Below are 24,630 nucleotides of genomic sequence, written 5' to 3'. Positions count from 1 at the left end.
CTTTAAGGATACAATCCAGGCTGCCTGTGGAAATACCCTTGAACTTTGTCCTCTGTTAACGTATAAAGGTGATTTGCAAATCAAATCACAAACACTCTCTAATGTTCTTTTGTGAAAATACATTTATTCTGTAATGTCTATGACTTGAATAATCTTTTGTATATTGAAAGATATGCCATCTTAGCTTTTCAGAGTGTAGAGAGCTCCAACTTACAATGACTCAACTTTACAAAATCAATTCACCTTTAGTAGAAACTATAAGTTTGAATTTTGATTTTCTCCTGTGTTAATGATAAGCATATGATACTTTCTTGTATGCTGGGCAGCAGCAGTGAACACAGATCTCAGTCACACAATCATGAAAGCAAAAACTAACACTTTAAAGTGTACTATGGGGTTAAGCTATGACATGCAGTGGATTAGGTGAATTAAATGCAGTTTTGGCTTAAGATACTTTCAACTTAATGAGTTTATTGGATGACAATCTCACTCTAAGTTGAAAATCATCTGCATTATTTAAACACTTCCACTGCACAGCTATAATTTTTAAATTCTCAATGATTTTAAACTCCTAATCTTGCTTTATTACATAGTCAGCTTGATTCAATTTCACACATGTAGCCTTACAATCAACGTTACAAGTATGAAGGGTGATTTTTATCTTTCCCCAGGAAAAAAAAAAAAAAGCTGTTTTCCATAGAAAATAAGAGGAACTGACAACAGTACTTTTTTTCGTCTAGTGGAAAACAATTTGGAGCTTTTTTAAATGGTGTCATACGAAATGAAATTGATTTGGTTACTTAGTAATATAAGTTCCATTCTTCAAATTATTTAAGAGATTTATTCTTAAATGTCATTTTTAGGGAAAATATATAGCAAATATTTTTTCCATTATTCTATATTATAATCCATGTAATAAATTGAAATATATTATGCATAAATTCTATAATGCTCCTGTCATTGGGTAAACTGTCATCAAGTTTTATGTCCCCCTCATATCTGAAGTCTGTGCTAGCTGTTGTGAAAATACAGTGAACTACATCAACTTCTGTCCTTCAGAGTTCTTCTGTTTTAACCATATAATTGTCCACTTGCCCATGTGTCTGTCTACTCATCTATCCATCAACTGGTAAATGTAGCCTATTAGGGCTTAAGTACATAAAGATCATAACAACTAGTTGGATATATGAAACATATACAAATGCATCATACTGCATCAATATATTTATACAAAATTATAAACATGTATATGAGAAAATATGACCAGTATAGAAATATATAAACAAAATAAAGAAATAGTCACATAATCAGTATTCTTAGAGAAACCTGATTGCTTACTCAGCACGATGGGGTAAAAGTTCACTTGTCTTTTTATCATCTTCTTTTTCCCTAGGATCTTTTAAAACAAAATCAACTGAAAGAAAATTGAAAATTTCTGATAAATAACCTTATATTAATTATAGTGTATCTCCAGGAAACTATAAAACTAATTCTATTAATATCAAGCATCTAAATTATGTTAAACTGTTTAAATAATGAGCATCTTGTGTATTTATACATAAAAAGAAAATAAAATTTTATGAAAAAATCTTTCATGTCAGTATCTTTGAGAATGTTTCCTTTCTTAACAATATGACTCTGTTATTTAATTTGTAAATGATAATTGCTTTTAATATTATATTTTCTTTTATAGCTACTCCACCAAAGTGTTCATTTTGAATGGAAGGTCAACAAAACAGAGAAGTCATTGGTTTCATCCACTAAGGAAAGGCACATATTACCAGGTTGCTCTCAAATTATGTAAGAGCATAAGACAATCTTGCTACAAAGTCAGTAACAAAGTCAGCAAAGCTACCTTTGGTCTGTCATATTTAATTCTAATTATCTTGCTTGTATTTCAAACATGCTCTAAAATGTAAATGTGTAATTTCCTCTTAAAATACCTGAGACTCTCCTTTACCTTCAAATGCTTTTAAAAAAGAATAAAAGGCATACAGGGCCCTTCAGATTCTGTCCACTCCCCAAAGTACATCTTACACTTTTGCCATCAGAACTGCTTGCAAGTCTGGAATAGCCTTTCATGTACATGTGCCATCATTCACACCATCTCCTAGGCCAAGGACGTTCCCCAGTAAACTGTTCATCATTCAAGACTCAGTTCAAGGATCTCCAGGGTCTTTCCTTACAAGTATGAGATGTATGAGATTACCTCATCTCCCTTAGAGTATATCCTCTATTTCCCTTTTCATTGCACTTGCCACCCTGCTTTATAATTTAGTAATTTCTCCATCTCTCTCACTACACTATGAACAGTCTGGGGTCAGAAATTTGACTTTTTGTTTTCATTTTACTAGGATACTCAATAAGTGTCTTAGATGCTATGAATGCCCTCCTCCTTGAAGGGTCCCCAGATTACTCAAAAAGCATTCTAATTTTCCCAACTTTGAACATTTTATACCAGGTTTACCAAGAAAACCAATTGGAGAATCTTGTTTAATATGCACATCCAATGTCCTATTCCAGGGGTTTTAATTCACTTGGGGCTGGAAATCAGTATTTTATTTTATAAATGATTCTTATGATCTGTCAACCTTAGGATCTCTTGTTCTGTATCATAGGTCAACAAACTTTTTATAAAAATGGTCACATTGTAACTATACCCATCTTTGTGGGCCATAAGAATTCTGTCACAGCTACCCAACTCTGTTCCTATAGTTAAAAAGCAGTCACAGACAATAAGCAAATAAATGAGTGTGGCTATGTTCCAACAAAACTTATGAAAACAAGCAGAAGCCAAATATGACCCGTGACCTATAGTTTGCCTACTTCATGTCAGCAGCAACAAATTATAATTAATCACATTCTAATTCATGACATCATAAAAACATTCATTATTAATACTTAAACTGTTAGATAATTATTCAAGTATTTATGTCTTACCTCTCACATCTATAGTAAAAGTTCCCTGAAGTAAGTGTCTATCTCAAAGAGAGAGACTATCTCCTAAGTGCCTATGTCTTATATAAATTAAACACACAAATATTTTGAGGGGCTTAAATAAATACTTGATAATTTTATTCAGTGTTGCCATTCATTAAGGTGATTTTTAAAAATTTTTGTTGAACTTCATTAATAAAATTTGTGTAAGATTTTCAAATATATCATCAGTGTAAGAAATGGCATAATTAATGTAGTAGGTAGTTCCAAGTATAGGTATTAGCTTTCAACACCAAAAAACTATATTTAATGAAACACATACTCAGAAAAGAATAATACCAATTTACCTATAGATTTCTTTACACTAAGAAGATAATCTTCTCTCATTTCATCAGACAATACATTTATACTGTCAGTGAGGACTTTCAGATGTTGTGGAATTAAATCTAGTACATGGTTCAGCCAGGAATCTTCCATTGGGGCCACATGGTCTGTATCAATTCCATGGTGAATATAATAATAATACCTCTACAAAGAATAAGAGATGGAAAATGTAGACAGGTTTAGTAGTATAATAAAAGAGGCATGTCTATCAAAAATACTGAGAAAAATTTAAGTTTTAGAAGAACGAAGTATTAAAAAATTATAAAAATACATTTTGTATAATTCATGTAGGCATTATTTAAGATCTCTTAAAGATATGCTTCATGAAAATTAAACTCTTAGCTCAGTTCATACGTATACTGTAATATATGCTATTTTACCAAATATATGATGTATATAACAGTATATTTTTGAAATTTTTGAAAATGTGCTATTTTTTATTCTTGTATTACTGATAATCAAAAGTAGATATTGAAGCATAAACATATCAGTGCCCTTATATATTAATCCCAATAATATTATAAAATAGAAGTTAAGAGATTTCTATCCCATACTATAATTTGATAATTGCTATGTATATGTGCATAAACTACTCATTTAGGATTATTTCTATAAAAGTGAATATTTAGCTACAATATATTTCACAGGCTTTTACATGTCAATATAAAAAATTTTAATATCAAACTACTTTCAAATTAGCAATGTTGTCTTTGTTATTTCCATTTTTTAAATTTACATAATTGGAATACTGAAGAATGACTATTTCTAAAGAAGTTAATTTGCTTTGTAAAATGTACATTATATAATTAAGACAATTTCTCATAAAATAATCAAGGCATGGAAAAGCTATATATCACTGAGGATAGCTTTAACATGGGGAAAAAGTAGATTTGAGATTCTTTAATTGTGTTCTCAGATGGCAAAGCAAAGAATTATTTTTTCCATTGCTCTACTATAGCAGTTCAATGGAACTCCGTATTTACTCCTATGTCCTCAGAGTTCCACAAGGGATTGGAGCACGGAATAATCCCCAAAGGATAAAAGTAGCTTCAGCTCTTTCTTCGATGTTCAATTAAACTGACAAAAGAAATAGCTTGTTACCAGGATGTCTTTCTCTATTGCAGATGTTGTTGCTTTTGGTAATGTGCTTTCATCGGGTTCAGCAGAATCTAAACTTGCATCTTGTTGCCTAAGAAAATGATAAGCATGCCATTCAAAAGTATGTAAAAGAAAGAACACAGGGAATTTGGTACAAAACCAGCTGTTTTAGTTTTTTACTAAATCCTAAGAAAAATACTGTTAAACAGTTGATAGTGTACACATTTGTTTGGTATCATATTTTACCCCAAATAATTTCTCTTTATATCCATGGAGAGACAGTTAAATTTAGAATGATTTGCAATACCTTATTCAGAGGCTACACCTTTCTTGATGGCCTTTACTCATTCTTTGTTATTACTCCAAAATCAAGCTTTCTCAGCACGATTTTCTAAAGGAATATTCATGGATTACTTCTAAACTATGTATCGTTATTTATAAATATGGATTTTATTTTTTAAAGATGTATTTATTTATTTACTTGAAAGTCAAAGTTACACAGAGAGGAGAGGCAGAGAGAGAGAGAGAGAGAGAGAGAGGTCTTCCATCTGCTGGTTCACTCCCCAATTGGCTGCAACAGCTGGAGCTGTGCCGATCCAAAGCCAGGAGCCAGGAGCTTCTTCTGGGTCTCCCACATGGGTGTAGGGGTCTAAAGACTTGGGCCATCTTCTACTGTTATCCCAGGCCATAGCAGAGAGCTGGATAGGAAGCGGAGCAGCCAAGTCTCCAACTGGCACCCATATGGGATGCCAGCGCTTCAGGCCAGGGTACTAACCCACTAAGCCACAGCACCAGCCCCTAAATTTGAATTTTAGAAGGAACACTGATGGGCCAGCGCCATGGTTCAACAGGCTAATCCTCCACCTTTGGTGCCAGCACCCTGGGTTCTAGTCCCGGTCAGGGCGCCGGATTCTGGGATTCTGTCCCGGTTGCCCCTCTTCCAGGCCAGCTCTCTGCTATGGCCCAGGAGTGCAGTGGAGGATGACCCAAGTGCTTGGGCCCTGCACCCCATGGGAGACCAGGAGAAGTACCTGGCTCCTGGCTTCGGATCTGTGCAGTGCGCCGGCCACAACGGCCATTGCGGGGTGAACCAACAGTAGAGAAAGACCTCTCTCTCTGTATCTCTCTCTCACTGTCCACTCTGCCTGTCAAAAATAAATAAATAAAAAGCCTGCGACAAGGTGTAAAAAAAAAAAAAAAAAGGAACACTGATGGAAAGGACTTAAATGCCTTCAGAAGGACTTTCCTTCAATTTCTACAGATATGAAGTTACCCAGTGACATGGAAACTCATACGTCCCTATGTATTTATTACCAGGGACATGTTCATTCAATGCTGTAATGATTGTGACCATAATTCAATTAAAAAATCTATGAGTCACATTTTGCAACCTATTCTGGGGGTCTACTGTGCAAAAGCATAGGTCACAACTTCAGGAAAAAATAGTAAGTTTTCTAGAGTAGTTTCAGCCTCTTTATCACTGAAAATATTGTGTTCTAGACACCAACTTCATTTGGGATTAGCACAGGTCAATTGTGCTATGAATTAAATATTCCTTTCTCACTATCTGGTGGCTGGAGACTGGATGTTTATACAATATTTGTCTGAGATATCACATCATATTAGGTACCTTGAAAGGATCTTCTAACTTACATTTATTTATCTAGGAATCCAGTATTTTGGAAATATCACCCTTATTTTTTTCATATGTATGAATGAGAAAAAAGAGTCAAGACTTTGTGTAATGTTTCAGTTTAATTCAATACATAGTAGATGTTCAATATATGTTTATCAAGTGAAGGGATGCAAGAACAAAAGTAGTGGGAGATCTTCAAGGTATTCAGTAGTAGGATAGAGAAGGATTGATTATTTGAACTATAAATTTAATCTCAAGTTATTGACTGCATAGAAAAGAAGACCAAACACAATAGTAATACATTTCAGGAATCAGGAAATCTAGATTGAGGTTCTGCCATTATAAAGTGTATGACTTTAGTAACTGTTTTTTTTTTTTTTTAATGGCATAAATGCTTGTTTTGCTGACCCTGTTGAATCATGAGAATTAAATAAACTTCATCACCTGTGTGAACAATGGCAGCCTAGAAGGACGTGGCAAGGCAGGGTGGTAGCTAAGGAGGAAGATGATTGGGAGTGGTCAGAGTGGCTACAGATGGTCTTGCAGTCATAGTGAAGATCCCTTCAGCTCTAAAACTCCTAATATTTTGTAATTCTAGAGCTATGGGCAAAGATTTTGATCACTGGAAATAAGAATAGCAAGAGCTTTTTATTGTTCACCTACTAAAGTCTTCAATAGTTTCAGGGATATTATCTAATACTCACATCTATTGTTAAAAAAGTCACAATGACATAATTATCTCCACTTCACAGATGAAGAAAATGAATGGCAGAGATATTAACAATAAATTCCCTTTTGTCAGACAGCTAATTAGGTACAAAAAGGAGGATTTGCTCATCAACATGTGCCTCCAAACAGCCATGCTCTTTCTAATAGAACAATATTTCATTCAGAAACAAAACAACATAGGAGACACTTGGCCTGGTCAAAGAAAAAATATGATGTACTTTGTTTCTAGAAATGGAAAACAATTATATTGATTTCCCCTTTTTCTAAAATTAATAGAGGATTTGGATTCAATATGCAGGCATTAACATCACTTTTTTAAGCTGTTCTGCTTAAAATGTGAAAATGGTAACAAAATAATTTTAACCCATGATTGTAAAGAAACTAGAAGGAAAGTCATCAGCCAAGGACATAGTTCAAAAAAATTTCTGAAACATGAAAAGAAGACAAAGGACAGAGGAAACTGTTAAAAACACCACAGCCCACATGACATCCAGCAAAGAAAGCAATCTATCTGGAGACCCATAGGAAAGACTCTGGTCTCAGAGTAAGCAGCTACAAAAAGAGGGAATGCACATGAAAGCTGAGGTTATCTGAACAGCTCCATGACATTAAATTAGCTTGTGGAAAGAACACATTCCCACAAGGCCAAAATAAAATAAAATAAAAGCACCAAACATAATCTCAGAAGAAACAGAAAATCTGAACAAATCTACAATAGACTAATTGAATTAGTAATTAATAATTTTCCCACAAAGAAAAGTTCAGGTCCAGGTGGCTTCACTAATGAATTCTATCAAGGAAGGAAGAAATAATAACAATTCTACCCAAACTCAGAAAAGAGAAGATGGGGGCTGGCATGGTGGTACAGTGGGTTAAGCCGCCACTTGCAATTCCAGAATCCCAAATCAAAGTGCTCATTCCAGTCCTGGCTATTCTGCTAAAGTACCCAGGAAAGGTAGCAGGAAATGGTCAAAGTATTTGGGCCCCAACCACCTGGGAGAATAGGATGGAGTTCCTGGTTCATGGCTTTGGCCTGGCCTAGACCTTGTTGCAGCAAATGGAAGATATCTCTCCCTCCCTCCTTCTCCATTTCAAGTAATAACATCAGTAAAGAAGTACTTGTGTTTATGGAAAAAAAAAAAAAAAACCCTAGAACTTACAATTAACATTGTACAAAAATGTGAAAGACTGAATACTTTCTTGGTAAGAGTAGGAATTCTAATCTCACCAATTCTTTTTAACAATGTCCAGTGCAAAAACGAAAGGAAAAGCAAAGCATCTAGATTGAAAAATAAAAAAGTAAAATTATCTTTATTTGCACTGTGACATTTGCATATAGGAAATTCTAAGGAAAATTGAAATGTTCTAGAAAAGCAAGCAAGTTTAACAAGGCCTCAGATGTAAGATCAATAAGCAAAAATCAATGGGCTTTTCTATCTACTGGCAAAGAACAATCAGAAAATGAAATCACATAATTTCATGTGCAATAAAATCAAAATGGAAAATACTTAGGAAAAAATATTTTAAACTCTTTGCAAGAATTGTACACTAAAAATTCAAAATAATGCTGAGAACAATTAAATAATAAGGTACATCAATAAATGGAGAGAAACAATGTGTTCGTGCACTGGGAGATTCAATATTATTAAAATGATAATTCTCCCAAAATTATCTAAAGACTCAATACAATGCCTTCCAAATCCTAGAATTTTCCTTTTTTTTTTTTTTTTTGCAGAAAATGGCAAGATCATCTTAAAATGTACATGGAAATGCAGAAGATTTAGAAGACAGTATACAATTTTAAACATGAATAATAAATTTTGAGGATATAAAAACCTGATTTCAAAACTGATTATAAAGCTAGAGTAATCAAGACAAGCATGATGTTAGTATAAAGATAGACAGACCAATGAAACAGAAATGGATCCTTATATATTAGAAATTCAAAAATGTTGATAGGAAAATAGGACTAAAAGATAAAAATAAAAAGGTAAATTTCTCAACGAAAGCTCCATCAAGTTCAACACACTTTTGAAAACAATAATACCAAACATTTAATCCATCTCTAAAGACTTGAGGGCCCTGAGAATTTAACCATGTAAATATAGACCTTTTTTGCAAAATTATCTCAAAAAAAAGATGCCCTTTAGAGATTTTTTTAAGATTAGAAAACAAAAAGAAGTCAGACGGAGCCAACTCAGGATTGTAAGATAAATGTCTGATTTTTTCCCCACCCAAACTCTCACCAGACTGCCCTTTTAAAAAAAAAAAAAAAAAAAAAAAGACTTATTTACTTGAAAGGCAGAATTACAGAGAGGCAGAGAGAGTCTTCCATCTGCTAGTTCATTCCTCAAATGGCCACAACAGCCAGAGCTGCGCTGATCCAAAGCCAAGAGCTAGAAGGTTCTTCTAGGTCTCCCACATGGGTGCAGGGGCCCAAGGACTTGGGCCATCTTCCGCTGCTTTCCCAGGCCATAGCAGAGAGCTGGATCAGAAGTGGAGCTGCCAGGTCTCTAATCGGCACTCATACAGGATGCTGGCACTGCAGGCGGCGGCTTTACCAGTTACACCACAGCGCCGGCCCCAAAATTGCCCTTTTTGTGAGAAAAATGAGACGGACATCCTCAAAGTAGAGAAGGACCCTCTGGTGAAGTTTCCTGGGCATTTTTTGTTTTTGCTAGAGCTTTGGCTAGCTTCCTCAAAACACATTTTTTGTTTGTTTTTAAAGATTTACTTATTGGCTCAAAAGGCAGAGTTACACAGAGAGAGAGAAATAGGGAAAGACAGAGACAGAGAGATCTTCCAACCACTGGTTCACTCCTCACATGGCCACAATGTCTGGGGCTGAGCTGGTCTGAAGCCAGGAGCCAAGAGCTTCTTCCAGGTCTTCCATGTGGGTGGCCAGGACTCCAACCAGTGCCCATATGGGATGCTAGTGCCACAAACAGCAGCCTTACCCACTACACCACAGCACTGCCCCCTCAAAACACATTTATAATGAGCAGACATTATCACTTTGGTTCTCCAGAAAGTTAAACAACAAAATGCTTTTAGCAGACCCCAAAAAGTTTTTATGACCTTGACACTCAATCAGTACTTTAAAAAAAAAACCTTTAAAAGATTTGACAGGTCGGGCCGGCGCTGTGGCTCAATAGGCTAATCCTCCGCCTTGCGACGCCGGCACACCGGGTTCTAGTCCCGGTCAGGGCGCCGGATTCTGTCCCGGTTGCCCCTCTTCCAGGCCAGCTCTCTGCTATGGCCTGGGAGTGTAGTGGGGGATGGCCCAAGTGCTTGGGCCCTGCACTCACATGGGAGACCAGGAAAAGCATCTGGCTCCTGTCTTCGGATCAGCGCAGTGCGCCAGTCGCAGCGCGCCAGCCGCGGCAGCCATTGGAGGGTGAACCAACGGCAAAAGGAAGACCTTTCTCTCTGTCTCTCTCTCTCTCACTGTCCACTCTGCCTGTCAAAAAAAAAAAAAAAAAAAAGATTTGACAGGCAGAGTGACAAAGGGACAGGGAGAGACATAAAGAAATCTGCCACCTACTAGTTCACTCCCCAAATGCCCACAACAGACAGGGTTGGGGCAGACCAAAGCCATGAGCTAGGAACTCCACTGGGGTCTCCCACATGGGTAGCAAGAACCCAAGTGCTTTGCCCATCATGTGCTGCCTTCTAGGGTGCACATTAGTAGATTCAGTCCTTCCTCTTTTGCTTGTACTGGATCACTTCCACCTCTTATAGGCATTGTTTATATTGTGCTTTGTCTTCAGGCTTATGCTGGTAAAGCTATGTTTCATTTCTTATTCCAATTCTCTGAAGGAATGCTTCAGGATTTTGACTATGAAATTTTTTAAAAGGTAAAGCTACAGAGACAGAAAGCAGACCAGTGATTGCCTGGGACAACCAGTGAAGACAGGATTAATTGAGTTGGGCATAAGGAAACTTTTATGGATGATGAAAGGACAGTAGGTATGTATTCTAAAACTAGATTTTGGTGAAGGCTATACACTGCAGAAATTCACTAAAATTCATTAACTTTTACAATTAATGGGAGCAGGTGCAGTAGGTTAAGCTACCTCTTGGGATGCCCACATCCCCTATCAGAGGGCTGGTTCAAGTCCCAGCATCTCCTATTCTGCTCCAGTTTCCTGCTAATGCATCTAGGAAGATAGACAGTAACAGCCAAGGTACTTGGGTTCCTGCTACCAAGTTGAGAGACCTGGACTGATTTCCTGACTCCTAGCTTCACCCTGGCCCAGCCCTGGATGTTTTGAGGATTAGAGAGTGAACCAGTGTACTAAAGATCTCTGTCTTCTCTCTCTTGCTCTAGTGCTGTCTCTTTGTCTCTGTCTCTTTTTTTCCTGTCACTCTGCCTTTCACTTAAACAAATTTTTAAAAGGATTATAAATCTTATAATTAACACAGATGAATTTAATTCTGTCTAAATTATCTCTCCAGGGCCGGCATTGTGGGGTAGCAGGTTAAGCTGTTGCCTACAGTGCCAGCATCCCATATGGGCACCAGTTCCAGTCCCAGCTACTCCACCTTTGAACCAGCTCCATGCTAATGTGCCTAGGAAAGCAGTTGGGGATGGCTGAAGTGCTTTGGCCCCTGTGCCCACATGGGAGACCTGGATGAGGCTCCTGGCTTCTGGCTTTGCCCTAGCTTAGCCCCAGCTGTTGCAGCCATTTGCGGAATGAACCTGCAGATAAAGACCTCATTCTATCTCTCCCTCTCTGTAACTCTGCCTTTCAAATAAACAAAGTGAATCTTTTTTTAAAAAATTATCTATCCATAAATCATTCTGAGGTCCTTGTGAGCTCTTCAGGAAGAAGACAGGCCAAATGAATTTTGAACTTTAAAAAATATAACTTAAACTATGTGGCTTAAAGCACTAGATAAACTCTAAATCAATACAATTATATTTCAGGATCTGGCATCGTGGCACAATAGTTAAGCCATTGTCTGTTATCCCAGCATCCCATATGAGTTATAATTCAAGTCCTGGCTACTCCATTTCCCATCCATCTCCCTGCTATTGCAACTGGAAAAAGCAGTGGAAGATGGTCCAAGTCCATGGGCCCCTGCTACCCACATGGGAGACTGATGGAGTACCAAGCTCCTGGCACCAGCCTGGCCCAGCTCCACTGTTGTGGCCACTGGGGAGGGGAACTAGTGAATGAAGATCTCTCTCCCTCTCCTTCTATTTCTGTGTGTGCATATATGTGTGTCTGTTTTTCGGGTAAAAAGACTACAGAAACTATAGATTGAATTTCAATAAGCCCATTTATATCCTACGTATGAAAGGTGCAACTAAAATGACATAAAATGGTTAAAAACAGGCTTCTGTTTTTTATAACACAGCAGCTAAGATTATCTGGAAAAAACTCTAGTCATAAATACTTTAAATGCAAAGCTGAGCTCACCAGAAAGAAACGGTATATTTAAGAGGGGAAAATAAATTAAATGGCAAGGCAGGAAAATCCTGAGGCTATGTTTGCCCTTGTTGGGTAGGACACTTGAATTTCATGCCCAGGTGAGGAAGAGATGAGTCCTTAGGCCTAAGTGATATGGGAACTTCAAATCAAGATCATGTATAAAGCTAAAACCAAGATCAGCGCTGTGCTCAATTAAAAGCATAGAAAATCAGATTTGGGGTGTTTTTATCATAAATAAGTAAATATTTGAGGAGATAAGTAAATTTATCTTGAACAGACATTATACAATGTATACATGTATGAAAACATCAAATAGATGCCATAAATATGTGAAATTCATGACTGCCAAAATTTTTAAATAAAAATTAGTTAAAATAAATAAATAATTTTAAATGGAGGACCAGGTATAATAAGCACAGGAAGTTGTGCCAAGAAAGCCAGGGCTCCAAGAAGAAAAAAATATTTCTTCTAAGAATTTTTAAATGGGAGGCATACCCTCCCGTTGATGTGAGTGCTTGTTTTAGACTGTTGTGTGATCTGAGAGTGTTTAATCCAAGGCCACAATAAAAGTGGGCCAAGCTGGTAATAGTTTCGTGGCACCAGGCAAAAACAAGCTCAAAGCCACTACAGAACTCTACTCACCTGCACAGGATTCCCACAAAACTCCCCATTGCCCTTTGTAAGCACTCCATACCACTGTACTCTTTTTGATGCAGGCATTCAGTGAACAGAGTGTCACATGGAGAAATCAGAACAGGATGCTATGGATGAGTTACTTACACCTTTGGGTTATGAAACTCCATTTGTTTCACAAATGGTAGTGTGTGATCAGAGTCAGGGTGAAACTTCAGAGGGTACTAAGTAACTGGCACAAAGCTGTGCATAAAAATGAGGCAAAGGGGAACTAGTAACTCACTTCTAAATCGCCCTCCCCACAAAGTTCTGAAATTCAGAGCAGCCAAGCCCAGGCCTTGGTCCCAATGCTGAGCATTCCATACCAAGTCCTTGTCTACAGTAAAAGATCCAAAATGTCAGAGGAGTTACTACATCACCTAGGCAGACAATACAGAACAGGAAAACTCCCCAAATCTTCCCCCAGCGATCACGGCTACAAACAGAACACCGGAATTTCTGCTGACTCAGTTGACATTAAGTGTGAGTATTAACATCCGTACCTTTGCAATTCATGATTGTTTAAAAATGGAACATGTTTAATAGGGTTAAACCCTATCTCTCATTTTTCAGTTATACTCTGACCTCAATCCAACAAGTCTTTGAGGCATCCTTAGAGATGCATCAAATTCTTATATTTTTAGATAAAATTTTCCCATGCGGCTCTAACTAGGGTAACACAAACTGGTCAACTTATGGAACTTACATAATGACATTGACAAGAGTACTTCTAAAGTTTTCTCGTTCTTTATGAGGAGATTTGCTTTTTGATTTGGAAATGGACGGTCCAACACCACCATCATCAATTTGGTCGAGTAATTTGCCTTTTTTCCCAAAGTTTTCCATGTATTCAGCTTGAATTTTTTTAAGAAAAGACAAATTAGTAATTTACAAAGCAAGGTAGAACATTTAAGTACTTACAATAAAATACTAAAGCAACTTTCAACAAAAAATACATGCTATAAGTTCTCAAGTAACCCTAAGTATAATTTGCTTTCTTTTGCCACCAGGATTAAAGTTCTCATGTTTTATGTAATCATGATAGAAACCTCTATTTCAACAATATTCACTTGATTTATATTATGACTAATATATCAATAAATACATTTTAATATACAAATAAATTTGTCAATTATATTTACACAGAATCTAATATGAAAAAGATAAAAATTATAATAAAATAGAATGTAAAACTATCCTAGATAATTTAAACTATCACAATGAAAAACTGTTAACATTAATGTAATCAGCCTGATGAGCACTATAATTAATTTTATTTATATATAATTTTATTTTAACAAGTCAAAATAAAAAAATTAAATTAACTAATTTGGAAATAATGCTTACAACTTACTAAAATCCTTGTTTAAAAAATTGAGTCTTTGGGGCCAGCACTGTGGTGTAGCAGGTAAAGATGCCACCTGCAGTGCCCACATCCCTTATAGGAGCCAGTGCGAGACCCAGCTGCTCCACTTCCCATCCAGCTCCCTGCTAATAAGACTGGAAAAGCAGTAGAGGATGGCCCACGTCCTTGGGCCCCTGCACCCCTGTGGGAGACTCAGAAGAAGCTCCTGGCTCCTGGCTTCAGCCTGGCCCAGCTCTGGCCATTGTAGCCATTTAGGGAGTAAGCCAGCAGACAGAAGAGTGATCTCTCTATCTCTCGCTCTCTGTAATTTTTTCCAATAAATAAAAATCTTTTTAAAAAATTGAGTCTTTGGTGAGAGGTAAATTCAAACTATAATAAATCAAAGTTTTATGCTAAACATCCCAGTTCCTAAAATTTTGATTCTTACAGCAGTTCCAAGAGCCTGAAATAACTAAGAACTAGAAACAATTGTTTTCTGAGAGAGAATGAATGTTTAGGAGAAAATTTTCTACTTGACATAAATGTAATTTAGGTTATATGATTTTATTACTCTATGAACTACATGTTATACTTTTTTCTGTAGAAAATTTCCTTAATTTAAAATTTTCCTTAATATTTCCTAGCATTGAATATTAAAGTTCTTACCATATGATTGCTCATTCTTAACACTAAATTGTTCTGGAATCTCCTCATCCTGCTTTACATTCAAATGGAATGATGGAGCTGCCTGCTGCCACTGGGGCTTTGTACTCACCTAAAGGATAATTTTAAATGAATAAAAAATGTCAGAAAAAACTTTTTCCATGATATGTATACATAGTTATAAATAAAAACATTTTCTAAAATCAAGACAACTGAAAAGAAGGCAAAACCACTCAATGTTCTTCAACCTGTGAATGGATGTGGTGTTCACTATTTGGGAGAAATTACTAAGAGCCTTGATGCTAGTTTCAGAAACCTAAAACTAGGGTATTCATTTCAGAGAATCTTTTCACCCTCAGATTTTGGTACCTATCTCTAAGCTTTCTATTTTAACAAGAAGCACTCTTCACTGGTTTCCAGGGCTAATCAATTCCCTCTGCATCCAGCTCCAAGAGGTCTTTCCTGTTTTCACAGTTTTGAACTGCCCTGGAATTGATTCCATCACTTAGGAAGCATTCACAGATTCTTAATGCTTATACATCTTGAGAAGACTACTGATGATATGTAACTGATACTCAGGGTACATGCTGAGGGAACAACACTGTGTGATGGGAACTATGGCAGACAGGAGAGCACCCACATCTTAGAAAAGGGCAGCAACTAATTGGCTCTGTCAAATCACTCCAATACCAGAACACAGACTCACTATTGCTAGAGTCTAAAGTTCTTCAATAATCCCAATCAGGTGGATTTAAAAGAAATATCTATGCATTTTTAAAAATTCTTATGATTTAGTCTATTTCCTCCTTTGAGAACCAGACCACCCTGATAGTCCATGTATGTACTGGATTCTTCTTGTTGGTTTTATTCTAATTCCTTATTCTTGCTTCCCAAATAAACATCCTGCATGTAAGTCCTTGTTTCAGTATTAACTTCTTTCATAGGAAAACAGGCCAAGACAATTTATAAGTCAATGCTCTTCCATCGTTCTACTTGCCCTTCCATTTTCCCATTCTCATCTTGTGCCATTAAAGATTTAGGCTTTGTGAAAGAGCTAAGTTAGGCATGCAGAACAGGTGCAGAACCAGGTCTTCAGATCAGAGGCTGGGAGCTAGCTACCAGTTAGTTATCAACTTGATTTCAGCTACAGAGGTCACCTCTAGAAGCAAGAAGGTCTACAAATGAAAACCATCCCAGGCCTTATAATTACTGCTGGAGAATGCTTTTCCAACTGTAAACCTCAATATTCAAATGAAAATAGTTTTTTTTTAAGAAAAATCAATGGATTATTTTCTAAAATACCAATTTCTGCTAAAATTCATAAAACTCAAGAATGCTGAAGGAAAAAATGCATAATATGGACAAATATGAACACAAAATAAGGTTCAAATTAGCCAACTAAAGCATTTGAAACAATTATATGCTTCATTGACATGAAAAGATTATTATTAATCTCAGCCACAGACATTCAATAAGTAAATTTAAATTAAGTTTATGTTTCTAAATCTGCATACTAATAAGACACAACAAAGTAAGGACAATTTTTCAGATTTAAAATGTTTTCAATGCTGAAAGAGAGAGTAAAATATTCCATTTTAGGAGTTTGTCTTTTATTTGTTTTAAAGTTTATTTGCTTGTTTTTATTTCTTTTAAAGAGCAAGAAGAGAGTTTTGGTTCAAAGAAAAATTTTCCATGCACTGAGTCATTTCCCCCAAATGCTTGCAACATCTGGAACTGGACCAGTTGGAAGCCAGAAGCCAGAAACTTCATCCTGGTTTCACAGGTGGGTGGCAGGGACCAAGTTCTTGAGCTATTATCTGCCACCTTAAAGGGTACACATTAGCAGCAAGCTGGATGAGAAGCAGAGGTAGCTTACTCCTATAAGGGATGTAGGCAGCCCAAACAGTAGCTTGACCTGCTACATGACAACACCCACCTCAAAATCTTGTCTTCTAAACTAGAAAGCTTAACATAGATTTTAGTACTAGGGAAAATGTTACAGCTCAGTTCTATAGACGTGATATGATAAGGCATTAATAACAGAACTATATTTTCAATTAAAATGTTTATTTTTAAACATTCAAGATAACTTATCTAAGAATATTAATTCTAGTTTCTAAATGAAAATGTCCTTAAATTCAAATTATCAGAATTGTCTCTGTGTAAAGTTATATAACTTCAATTATATAATTTTTTCTGAGTTTTAAAATTATATTCCAAAACAAATAATGCTTTAGATGAACCTTAAAAAATTAAAATAAGCCAGACACAAAAACGACAAATATTGTTTATGATTCCATTTATAGAAGGTGTCTAGATTAGTCAACTTCATAAAGATAAAAAGTAGAATTTTGTTTATTTTTGGCCAGGGATCAGGAGAAGAAAATTGAGTAGTTACCATTTGATGTATACATAATGTCATTTTGGGAAGATGAAAAGATTCTGGAGATGGGTGGTAATGATGGTTACACAACAGTGCAAATGTACCAAGTGGCACTGAACTATATACTTAAAATGGTAATCACAATTTAAAAAAAAAAAAACACAGTGTTTGCACTACAATACCACTTAAGCTCAACTTCCAGAAGTCACATGAGTGTAACTCAATGGCATTAAACTCATCATAACTGCTAGACAGTAAATCTTATTACAGTAAATGAAAACTTGTCCATCACCCTCAACTGAAAATGCCTATTCATGGCCACAGGAAAATAAGTTATGGTCAAAATACTGAAAATGGGTAACAAGATGTATCCAGTCTTTTGTAGCACAGCACAGTAGTACTGGAAGAGCCATCTCCTCAGAAATCATCAAATTAACTCTCTGATTTTCAAGCACAGAATCTGAAGGTCAGAGAAGTAAATGACTCCATATGCAGAACCATGTGACAAAACGTAAACCCAAACTCTCATTTCCTGGATCCCACACTGAAATTCCTTCCGCTAGTCCATCTTGAAAATTATTTCATTCAGAGTACTCATATCCCATAAATATTAAACAATTATAGCTTGGAGTTATTTTAATAAGAAGGCATGCTTCATAATATACACTTTACAGAATTTTTCCATTAGAAAAGAATCCAATAAGAGCCAACATTGTGGCATGACATGTTAAGCCTTCACCTGCAATGCAGCATCCCATATGGGCTACGATTCAAGTCCTAGTTGCACCACTTCTGATCCAGCTCCCTAATAATGTGCCTGGGAAAGATTGCCCAAATCCTTGGGCTCCTGCCCTCATGTGGGAGACCTGGAAGAAGCTCCTGGCTCCTGGCTTCGGCCTGCTCTAGCTCCAGCCTTGCAGCATTTGGGGAGTGAATCAGTGAATGGAAAATCTCTCTCTCTCCCTCTCTAACTCTCCCTTAAGAAAATAATTAAACAGAGCATAAAATTCAAAATCAGAAATGCACTTACTTATTTTCAAGTTGGAAAACTAATAATAAGCATTCTTAAAAAGGCAAAAATCTTCAATAGAATGTATAGGTAAATTACCATAGACAACTGTGGTAAAGCTCTTGCTAGTGCCTTGGATTTTTCTTTGCTGGATGATTTACCCTGCATGAAAAGTAAAAACCTTTTTATTCTGTTAATGCTAAAATTGATTCACTCAGCAAATTTTAGATTTTCTACTATAAAGTAAAGCACATGCAAGCATATTCATCCTCTACTGTTTTTAAATTCTTACATATATTAAAATTGTTTTCTTTAGAGTAAGGAAATAAAGTACTTATCAGAAAGCTTTCAAAAGTGTGCAAAGTATTTTATTTATGGCCCTTTCTTCTGAGAATTTATGTCAGCCTAGTTAGTGACTGGGACTTCGTTGAGCTCTGCTTCTCTCCACTGCTAAAATATAATTTTTGTCCATATTGACAGATCACAATGGTCCACTCCCTAAGGTGACAATGCATTCAGATTAATGCACCCTCAAGTTCAATTAACAGCCAGAGTTTTTAGTAGCACCTTTAACAGAAAAGTGCTGCTACCTCCTTTGCAGTAAAGAATAATTCCATAGGAAGAATTTTATCAAGGTCAGAGGAAGCACTGTCGACAGTGTTCCCAAAGGCAGAGCTCTAAGATGAACTACTGACCACATCAGACTTCACAGGAGCAAAGAGTAACCTTTGCTGGGCTACATCTCTGAGATTTGGAGGTCTGTCTCTTATGCTTGCTAATATTAATTACCTCAACTAACAGAGTCAACAACAATATTCCCCTCTATCTTCCTGTTAATTTCTGGGCATTTCTTCAAGGCCAGATAAAAAATTTAGATTTTCTTTCTTAATGCCAACTGCAGGTAATCTCCTTTGAATATATGTAGTATTTAACATTTAAATTCTTTCTGAAATATAATCCATGTGTGCATCTACCTTATTCTGTTCTTCTTACCCCTCACCCCCTTTCACCTCCATGTACTAATCCAGACTTGCAAAGCTGGATAAACTTACATTAAAATAATTTTAACTTCATCTTAGGGAATTAATAAAAGGTGAGCCAATCTCTAAAAAAGATACAACAAAATGAAGGAAAGGAGGGAGGGGGGAAGAGTGGGGAGCACAGAGGGGAAGGAAGGGGAGGAAGGATGGGAAGGATTGGAGGGATGGAGGGAGGCAGAGAGGAAAAGCAGAGAGGGAGGGATAGAAGGAAGAGAGAAAGGGAAAGAGGACAGAGAAGTGAGGGAAGGAAGGAAGGAACTCAACTTTGCAAAGTACTTCTGAAGACACAGAACCAAATTAGTGAATGTTTCCTACATAGCCAATAACATAGCCCAAATGGCTCTGTGTTCTACAATTCCCAGTGGACTACCTGCTGCCAGGGAAATATGAGCATTTTTCATGCTAAAAGATGGGACAGGTGTTCTCAAAGTTGAAGGCTTCCATTTGAGGAGAATGAGAGTATAGCAAAGGCCTGATAAAAATACAGTTATAAATGCTTAAGGGAAAGGCTCTTGGAGGTACAATACAAGTGTCCCAGAATTTTCATACCAGATACAGATGTAATTCAAATGAGATGTATTGTAATGGGTCCTCTACAAATATCCAAAATGCCTACTCAGCTTCAGCCTCCTCCACAAACTCCCTACTTATCCAACTTCTTAGGATGCCTATTATGCCTGCTGAACGATTTCCCCCAGTCTTATCAGCACTTTTGGTAGAGAAGGGTGGTAAGGACCTTAATGTTACCTTCTTATGCAGTAGTGAAGAATATATTATATTTTGTAGATTATTTTACAAATAGTGGTTCTCTGACTAACCAAAAAGAGTAGTCACATATAAACCAAAATATCATGTAGCTAACTATATGGCTCACCACATATCACATCCTCCTGGCCTCACCTCTAATTCCAGACATCACAGAGAGGAGCAGTTATGTGTTGGCTTCACCTAATATAGCAATGAGTGTTATACCTCAAGGAAATGCATTTTTCTTCCTGTGGGGGAGCACCTCCATTGCCATAGCACAGGACTCTAGGAATAGCTCACTCTGCCCATGCACATGAGCAGCCAGAGAGTGTGGGAGTTAAAATCCCTAGGAGCATGCAAGATGAAAGATGATAAATGGTATTCCTGAATCCGCCTCATGCAGCAAATACAGGTAGCATTCTATATGCTCATAAGGCCATGGTAGGATTATCCTAGTTACCTTCTATAACAACCAACTTAAGAGCCCATGCGTGTATGAGTTTTTCTTCATAGCTTTATTCTCCCAAACCCCTTACTGTGTCTCCTCAGGTCACCTTCAAAATAAACTAGCTATATACAAATCCTTTTCTCAGGCTCTCTTTTCACAGGAAAACAAGTTAAGACAAATGAAAAATCAGTGCTCTCCCATCCATCTACCTGCCATTCCATTATTTCAGTCTCATCTAGTTCTATAAAGGATTAAGATTCATGGAAGTGCTGAGTGAGGTTTGCAGAAGGGGTAAAAAGCAGGTCCCCAGCTCACAGAGGTTAGAAGCCACCAGTCCTGGATCAACTTGATTGCAACTACAGGGCTCATCTCTAGAAGGGTCTGTAAAGAAAATCACTCTAGGTCTTAATTTCTCATAAAGAACTTTCATCCAAATGTAAACTTTAATCTTCAAACGAAAATACTTAAATCAGGGGCTGGTGTGGCATAGTGGGTAAAGCTGCTGCATGTGATGCCTGCATCCCATATGGACCCAGGTTCATGTTCAGTCTGCTCCACTTTGGATCCAGATCCCTGCTAATGGCCCAGGAAAAGCAGTGGAAGAGGGCCCAAGTGCTTGGGCCCCTGCCGCCTACATAGGAGACCCAGATAATTTTCCTGGCTCCTGGCTCCTTGCTTCAGCCTGGCCCAGCCCTGGCTGTTGTGGCTATTTGGGGAGTGAATCAGTGAGTGGAAGATCTCTCTCTCTCTCTTCCTCCCTCCCTCCATCCCTCCTTCATCCTTTCTTCCTTCCCTCCCTCCCTTAATAAATCTTTCAAATATACAAATAGATCCTTTTAGAAAGGAAAATGCTTAAATCAATAAATTATTTTTAAATCTCTTTAAAATATGATTTCTCTTAAAAGACGTAAGAGTTAAAGGATTCAGAAGAAAATCAGAAATATATAGCAGAATATGAACTGAGTGAATACTTTTAAATCAGCCAATAAAAGTATTTTAGACAACTACATGCCTTTGTTGGTGGGAATGGATTATTCATCTCAGGCACTGAATATTTATGCAGTAAATACATTTATATACTTTAAATGACAATCTAGAAAAATATCTATTTCATTTCACTTATTTGATTTATTAACTAGAAAAACTTACGGTAGTTATTTAAAAAGCCGGAAAATGATTCTGTGATTCTATTTTATAGAATTTGATGTAATAATCTTGATATTATCACACCATATGGTCACCACTAAAACACATACATTCAAATGTTCAAGAACATTCACTAAAAATTTTATTCAGGTTTTTTAAGCAGAATTTCTGATTTCAAATTATTGAGCATTGTCTCAGTATGCTGCAATGAAATTCCATTATAGAGTTCACTCTGAGCTTTTAAAATATATTTCAGGGCAAATTATGCTTGCATTGCAATTATGCTTAAACTCAACTTCCAGATATAATATCAGTGAATGGAATTAAACTCAACATAATTACTAGGGAGAAAATCTTATTACAGTAAATGCAAACTTGTCCAGCACTTTATCAACTCAAAATATCTATTTGTGGCCACAAGAAATAATTCATGGTCAAAATAATGAAAAGGGATGATAAGATGTATGAAATCTTTTATAGCACGGCATTGTAGTATTGGAAGGGCCATCTCCTCAGAAATCATCATATTAACTCTCCTGATTTTCAAACTCAGAATTTGAGGCAAGAGAAGTTAAATGACTCCCCAAAAGTCACATGGCCATCTGTCAAAACTTAAATCCATACTCATTTTCTGGCTCCCATACTGATATTCCTTCTGCTAGGCCATCTTGACAATTACCTAATTCAGAATAATCAAATATTCTGTAAATATTAGGCAATTCTAGTTTACAGTAATTTTTAACCATATAGTAATTTTTCATAATATGCATACCTCATAGACTTTCTCCACTAGAAAAGAATCAAATGGAGCACAAAATTCAAAATAAAAAAATGTAGTTACTCATTTTCAAGATTTTAAAACCAGTCAACAACATAATTATAAAAGGCAGTAAGATATGTCATATTGGTAAATTACCTTAGATGACTGTGGTACAAATCGTACTGGTGCCTTGGATTTTTCTTTGCTGGCTGATTTATCCTGCATGAAAAATATGATAAAACTGTTTGTCCTGTTAATGTTAAAATTTATTCACAAATTCTACAGTGTAAAGTAAAACATATATCATCTAAAAGTATTCTAAAACATACACTCTATATAATATGGTCTTGTATATAGAAAATCCTAGGTAATTCACCAAGAAGTTATTGGAACTAATGAATGAGTCCAACAAGGTGTCAGGATACAAGATCAAGACACAAAAACCGTATGCATTTCTAGACACTAGGAAGGGACAACCCAAAGTTGAAATTAATAAACAATTCCACTTACAATCTCAGGAAAAGGAATGGAATACTTAGAAATAAATTTAACAAATTAAGTGCAAGACTTGTATGATGAAAGCTTTAACATATCATTGGAAGAAATCAAAGAATACCTTAAAACCACAAAACATTCCATGTTCCTGGATTGAAAGATGAATACTGTTAAGATGCAATATTCTCCTAAAATTACCTATGGATTTACCAAAATTTCTATCAAAATTTCAGCTGTCTTTTTTTTTTTTGGTAGAAATTAACAAATCAACCAGAAAGTCCACAAGGAAAAATACAGAACCCAAACAGCCAAACACTATTGCAAAAGAAGAACAAAGTTTGCAGAGTCACATTTTCAGATTTCACGAGTTACTAAAAAATTAAGTAATGAAGACTTCTTGGTACTAACAAAAGGAAAAACATATAGATCAAAGGAAGGGCAATTGATTTTTTGCCCTAAATTTATGGGCAATTGATTTTTTTGTCTTTGGCAAGCGTGCCAAGACAAGTCAACGAGGAATGAGTTAAACCTTCTGAGAATTTATTTGAATCTAACTTGTGTCCAAAGTTTACTCAGCCCATTTCATTTCCCCATAGCTAAAATTGCATTTTTTCCCAGAATCACCCACTTCCTAAGATGAAAATGTTTAACAGTTAACATTTAAGTTGCCATAGGTACTATTTGTACTTTTTAGCAGAATCTTTGAGAGAAAAGGACTGCAACTCCCTTTGCAGTGGAGAATAATTCTTCGGAAGAAATTTCACCTAGGTAAGAAGCACCTCTGTTAAAGATAACAATGTTTTGATCTACAAAGTACGTAATGTGAGTTGTTTTTTTGGGCAGTTGCCAACAACTGTCTCTCAGCTCTGAATCTATGCATTTTGCTCCTCTTTCAGATATTTGACAAGACTCTAAAACATTTCCTCTATGCCAATTGGCATAATGTTACAAAGGATACTGAAGGAACAGTATGACAGGAAGCAGTTTTCTTTCTGGTTATAGTGCCATTTTTCATTCCTCCCATGGTGTGGCTGCCAGTAGTCAGCATCCTTGTATGGGCACCTTCCCCCACTATAGTACATGGCTCACCTAATGGCAGATACCCTCCAAGTTTCACTGGCATTCCTGTGAAACTAGCTTTCCACCAGTTCCAGTGACACCACAGAGGGAGACTTCTTTTCAAACTTTCAGCATCCCAGGCCATGGTTTTCATCTCCCTGCCCAGGCCTGAAACACCCCAGAAAGTCTCTCTGCCACCCAGTGGACCACAGCAATACTATCTCCACTGAGGTCTCAACTAAGCTGTCGGCAAGCTATGGCTTTCTCAAGTTTTCTCCTTGAGCACACTCCCTTATACCTACAGAAAGTAGCTGTTCCTTATACCTGCTACTCCTCTATTCTTAGAGCTGCACTATCCAAAGCAATCCACTAGCTCCCACAGATGTTGACCACTTGGAATGTGGCTCATCTAAAGTAAGATGTGTCTAAAAGCAGATTTTGAATACTTAGAACCAAAAAAAGCTTATAAATTAATGCATTATATTAGTTTGCTAGGGCTGCCATTACAAGTACTACAGACTGAAGGACTTAAACAACAGAAACCTATTTCTCACAGTTTGAGATCAAGGTGTTAGCTGGGTTGGTTTCTACTTTCTCCTGGACTTGTAAAGGGCAATCTTTCCCCTGGGTTTTCTACCATC

The 24,630-nt window shown here is 36.6% G+C and overlaps 1 protein-coding gene across 2 annotated transcripts in view; it reads right to left on the bottom strand.

The window, feature by feature from the left end:
- DNAH7 (dynein axonemal heavy chain 7) overlaps positions 1 to 24,630 on the bottom strand; it is a 384,555-nt gene that overhangs the window by 339,178 nt on the left and 20,747 nt on the right. The window contains exons 2-8 of one of the 2 annotated variants that reach the window (XM_089330144.1): positions 22,592 to 22,654; positions 18,394 to 18,456; positions 14,906 to 15,014; positions 13,601 to 13,748; positions 4,423 to 4,510; positions 3,285 to 3,465; positions 1,339 to 1,414 (exon numbers count right to left, since the gene is read on the bottom strand). In XM_089330144.1, coding sequence (XP_089186270.1) covers positions 1,339 to 1,414; positions 3,285 to 3,465; positions 4,423 to 4,510; positions 13,601 to 13,748; positions 14,906 to 15,014; positions 18,394 to 18,456; positions 22,592 to 22,654 — 728 coding nt within the window. The remainder of the gene's footprint in view (positions 1 to 1,338; positions 1,415 to 3,284; positions 3,466 to 4,422; positions 4,511 to 13,600; positions 13,749 to 14,905; positions 15,015 to 18,393; positions 18,457 to 22,591; positions 22,655 to 24,630) is intronic. The other variant, XM_089330145.1, reaches the window with a different exon arrangement.

Source organism: Oryctolagus cuniculus, chromosome 3 (genome assembly GCF_051225735.1).
Source record: "Oryctolagus cuniculus isolate XC-2025 breed Fujian yellow rabbit chromosome 3, ASM5122573v1, whole genome shotgun sequence".
Taxonomy (NCBI): domain Eukaryota; kingdom Metazoa; phylum Chordata; class Mammalia; order Lagomorpha; family Leporidae; genus Oryctolagus; species Oryctolagus cuniculus.
Note: the sequence above shows the minus strand (reverse complement) of the source record. Positions and strands in the feature narration are given on the sequence as shown.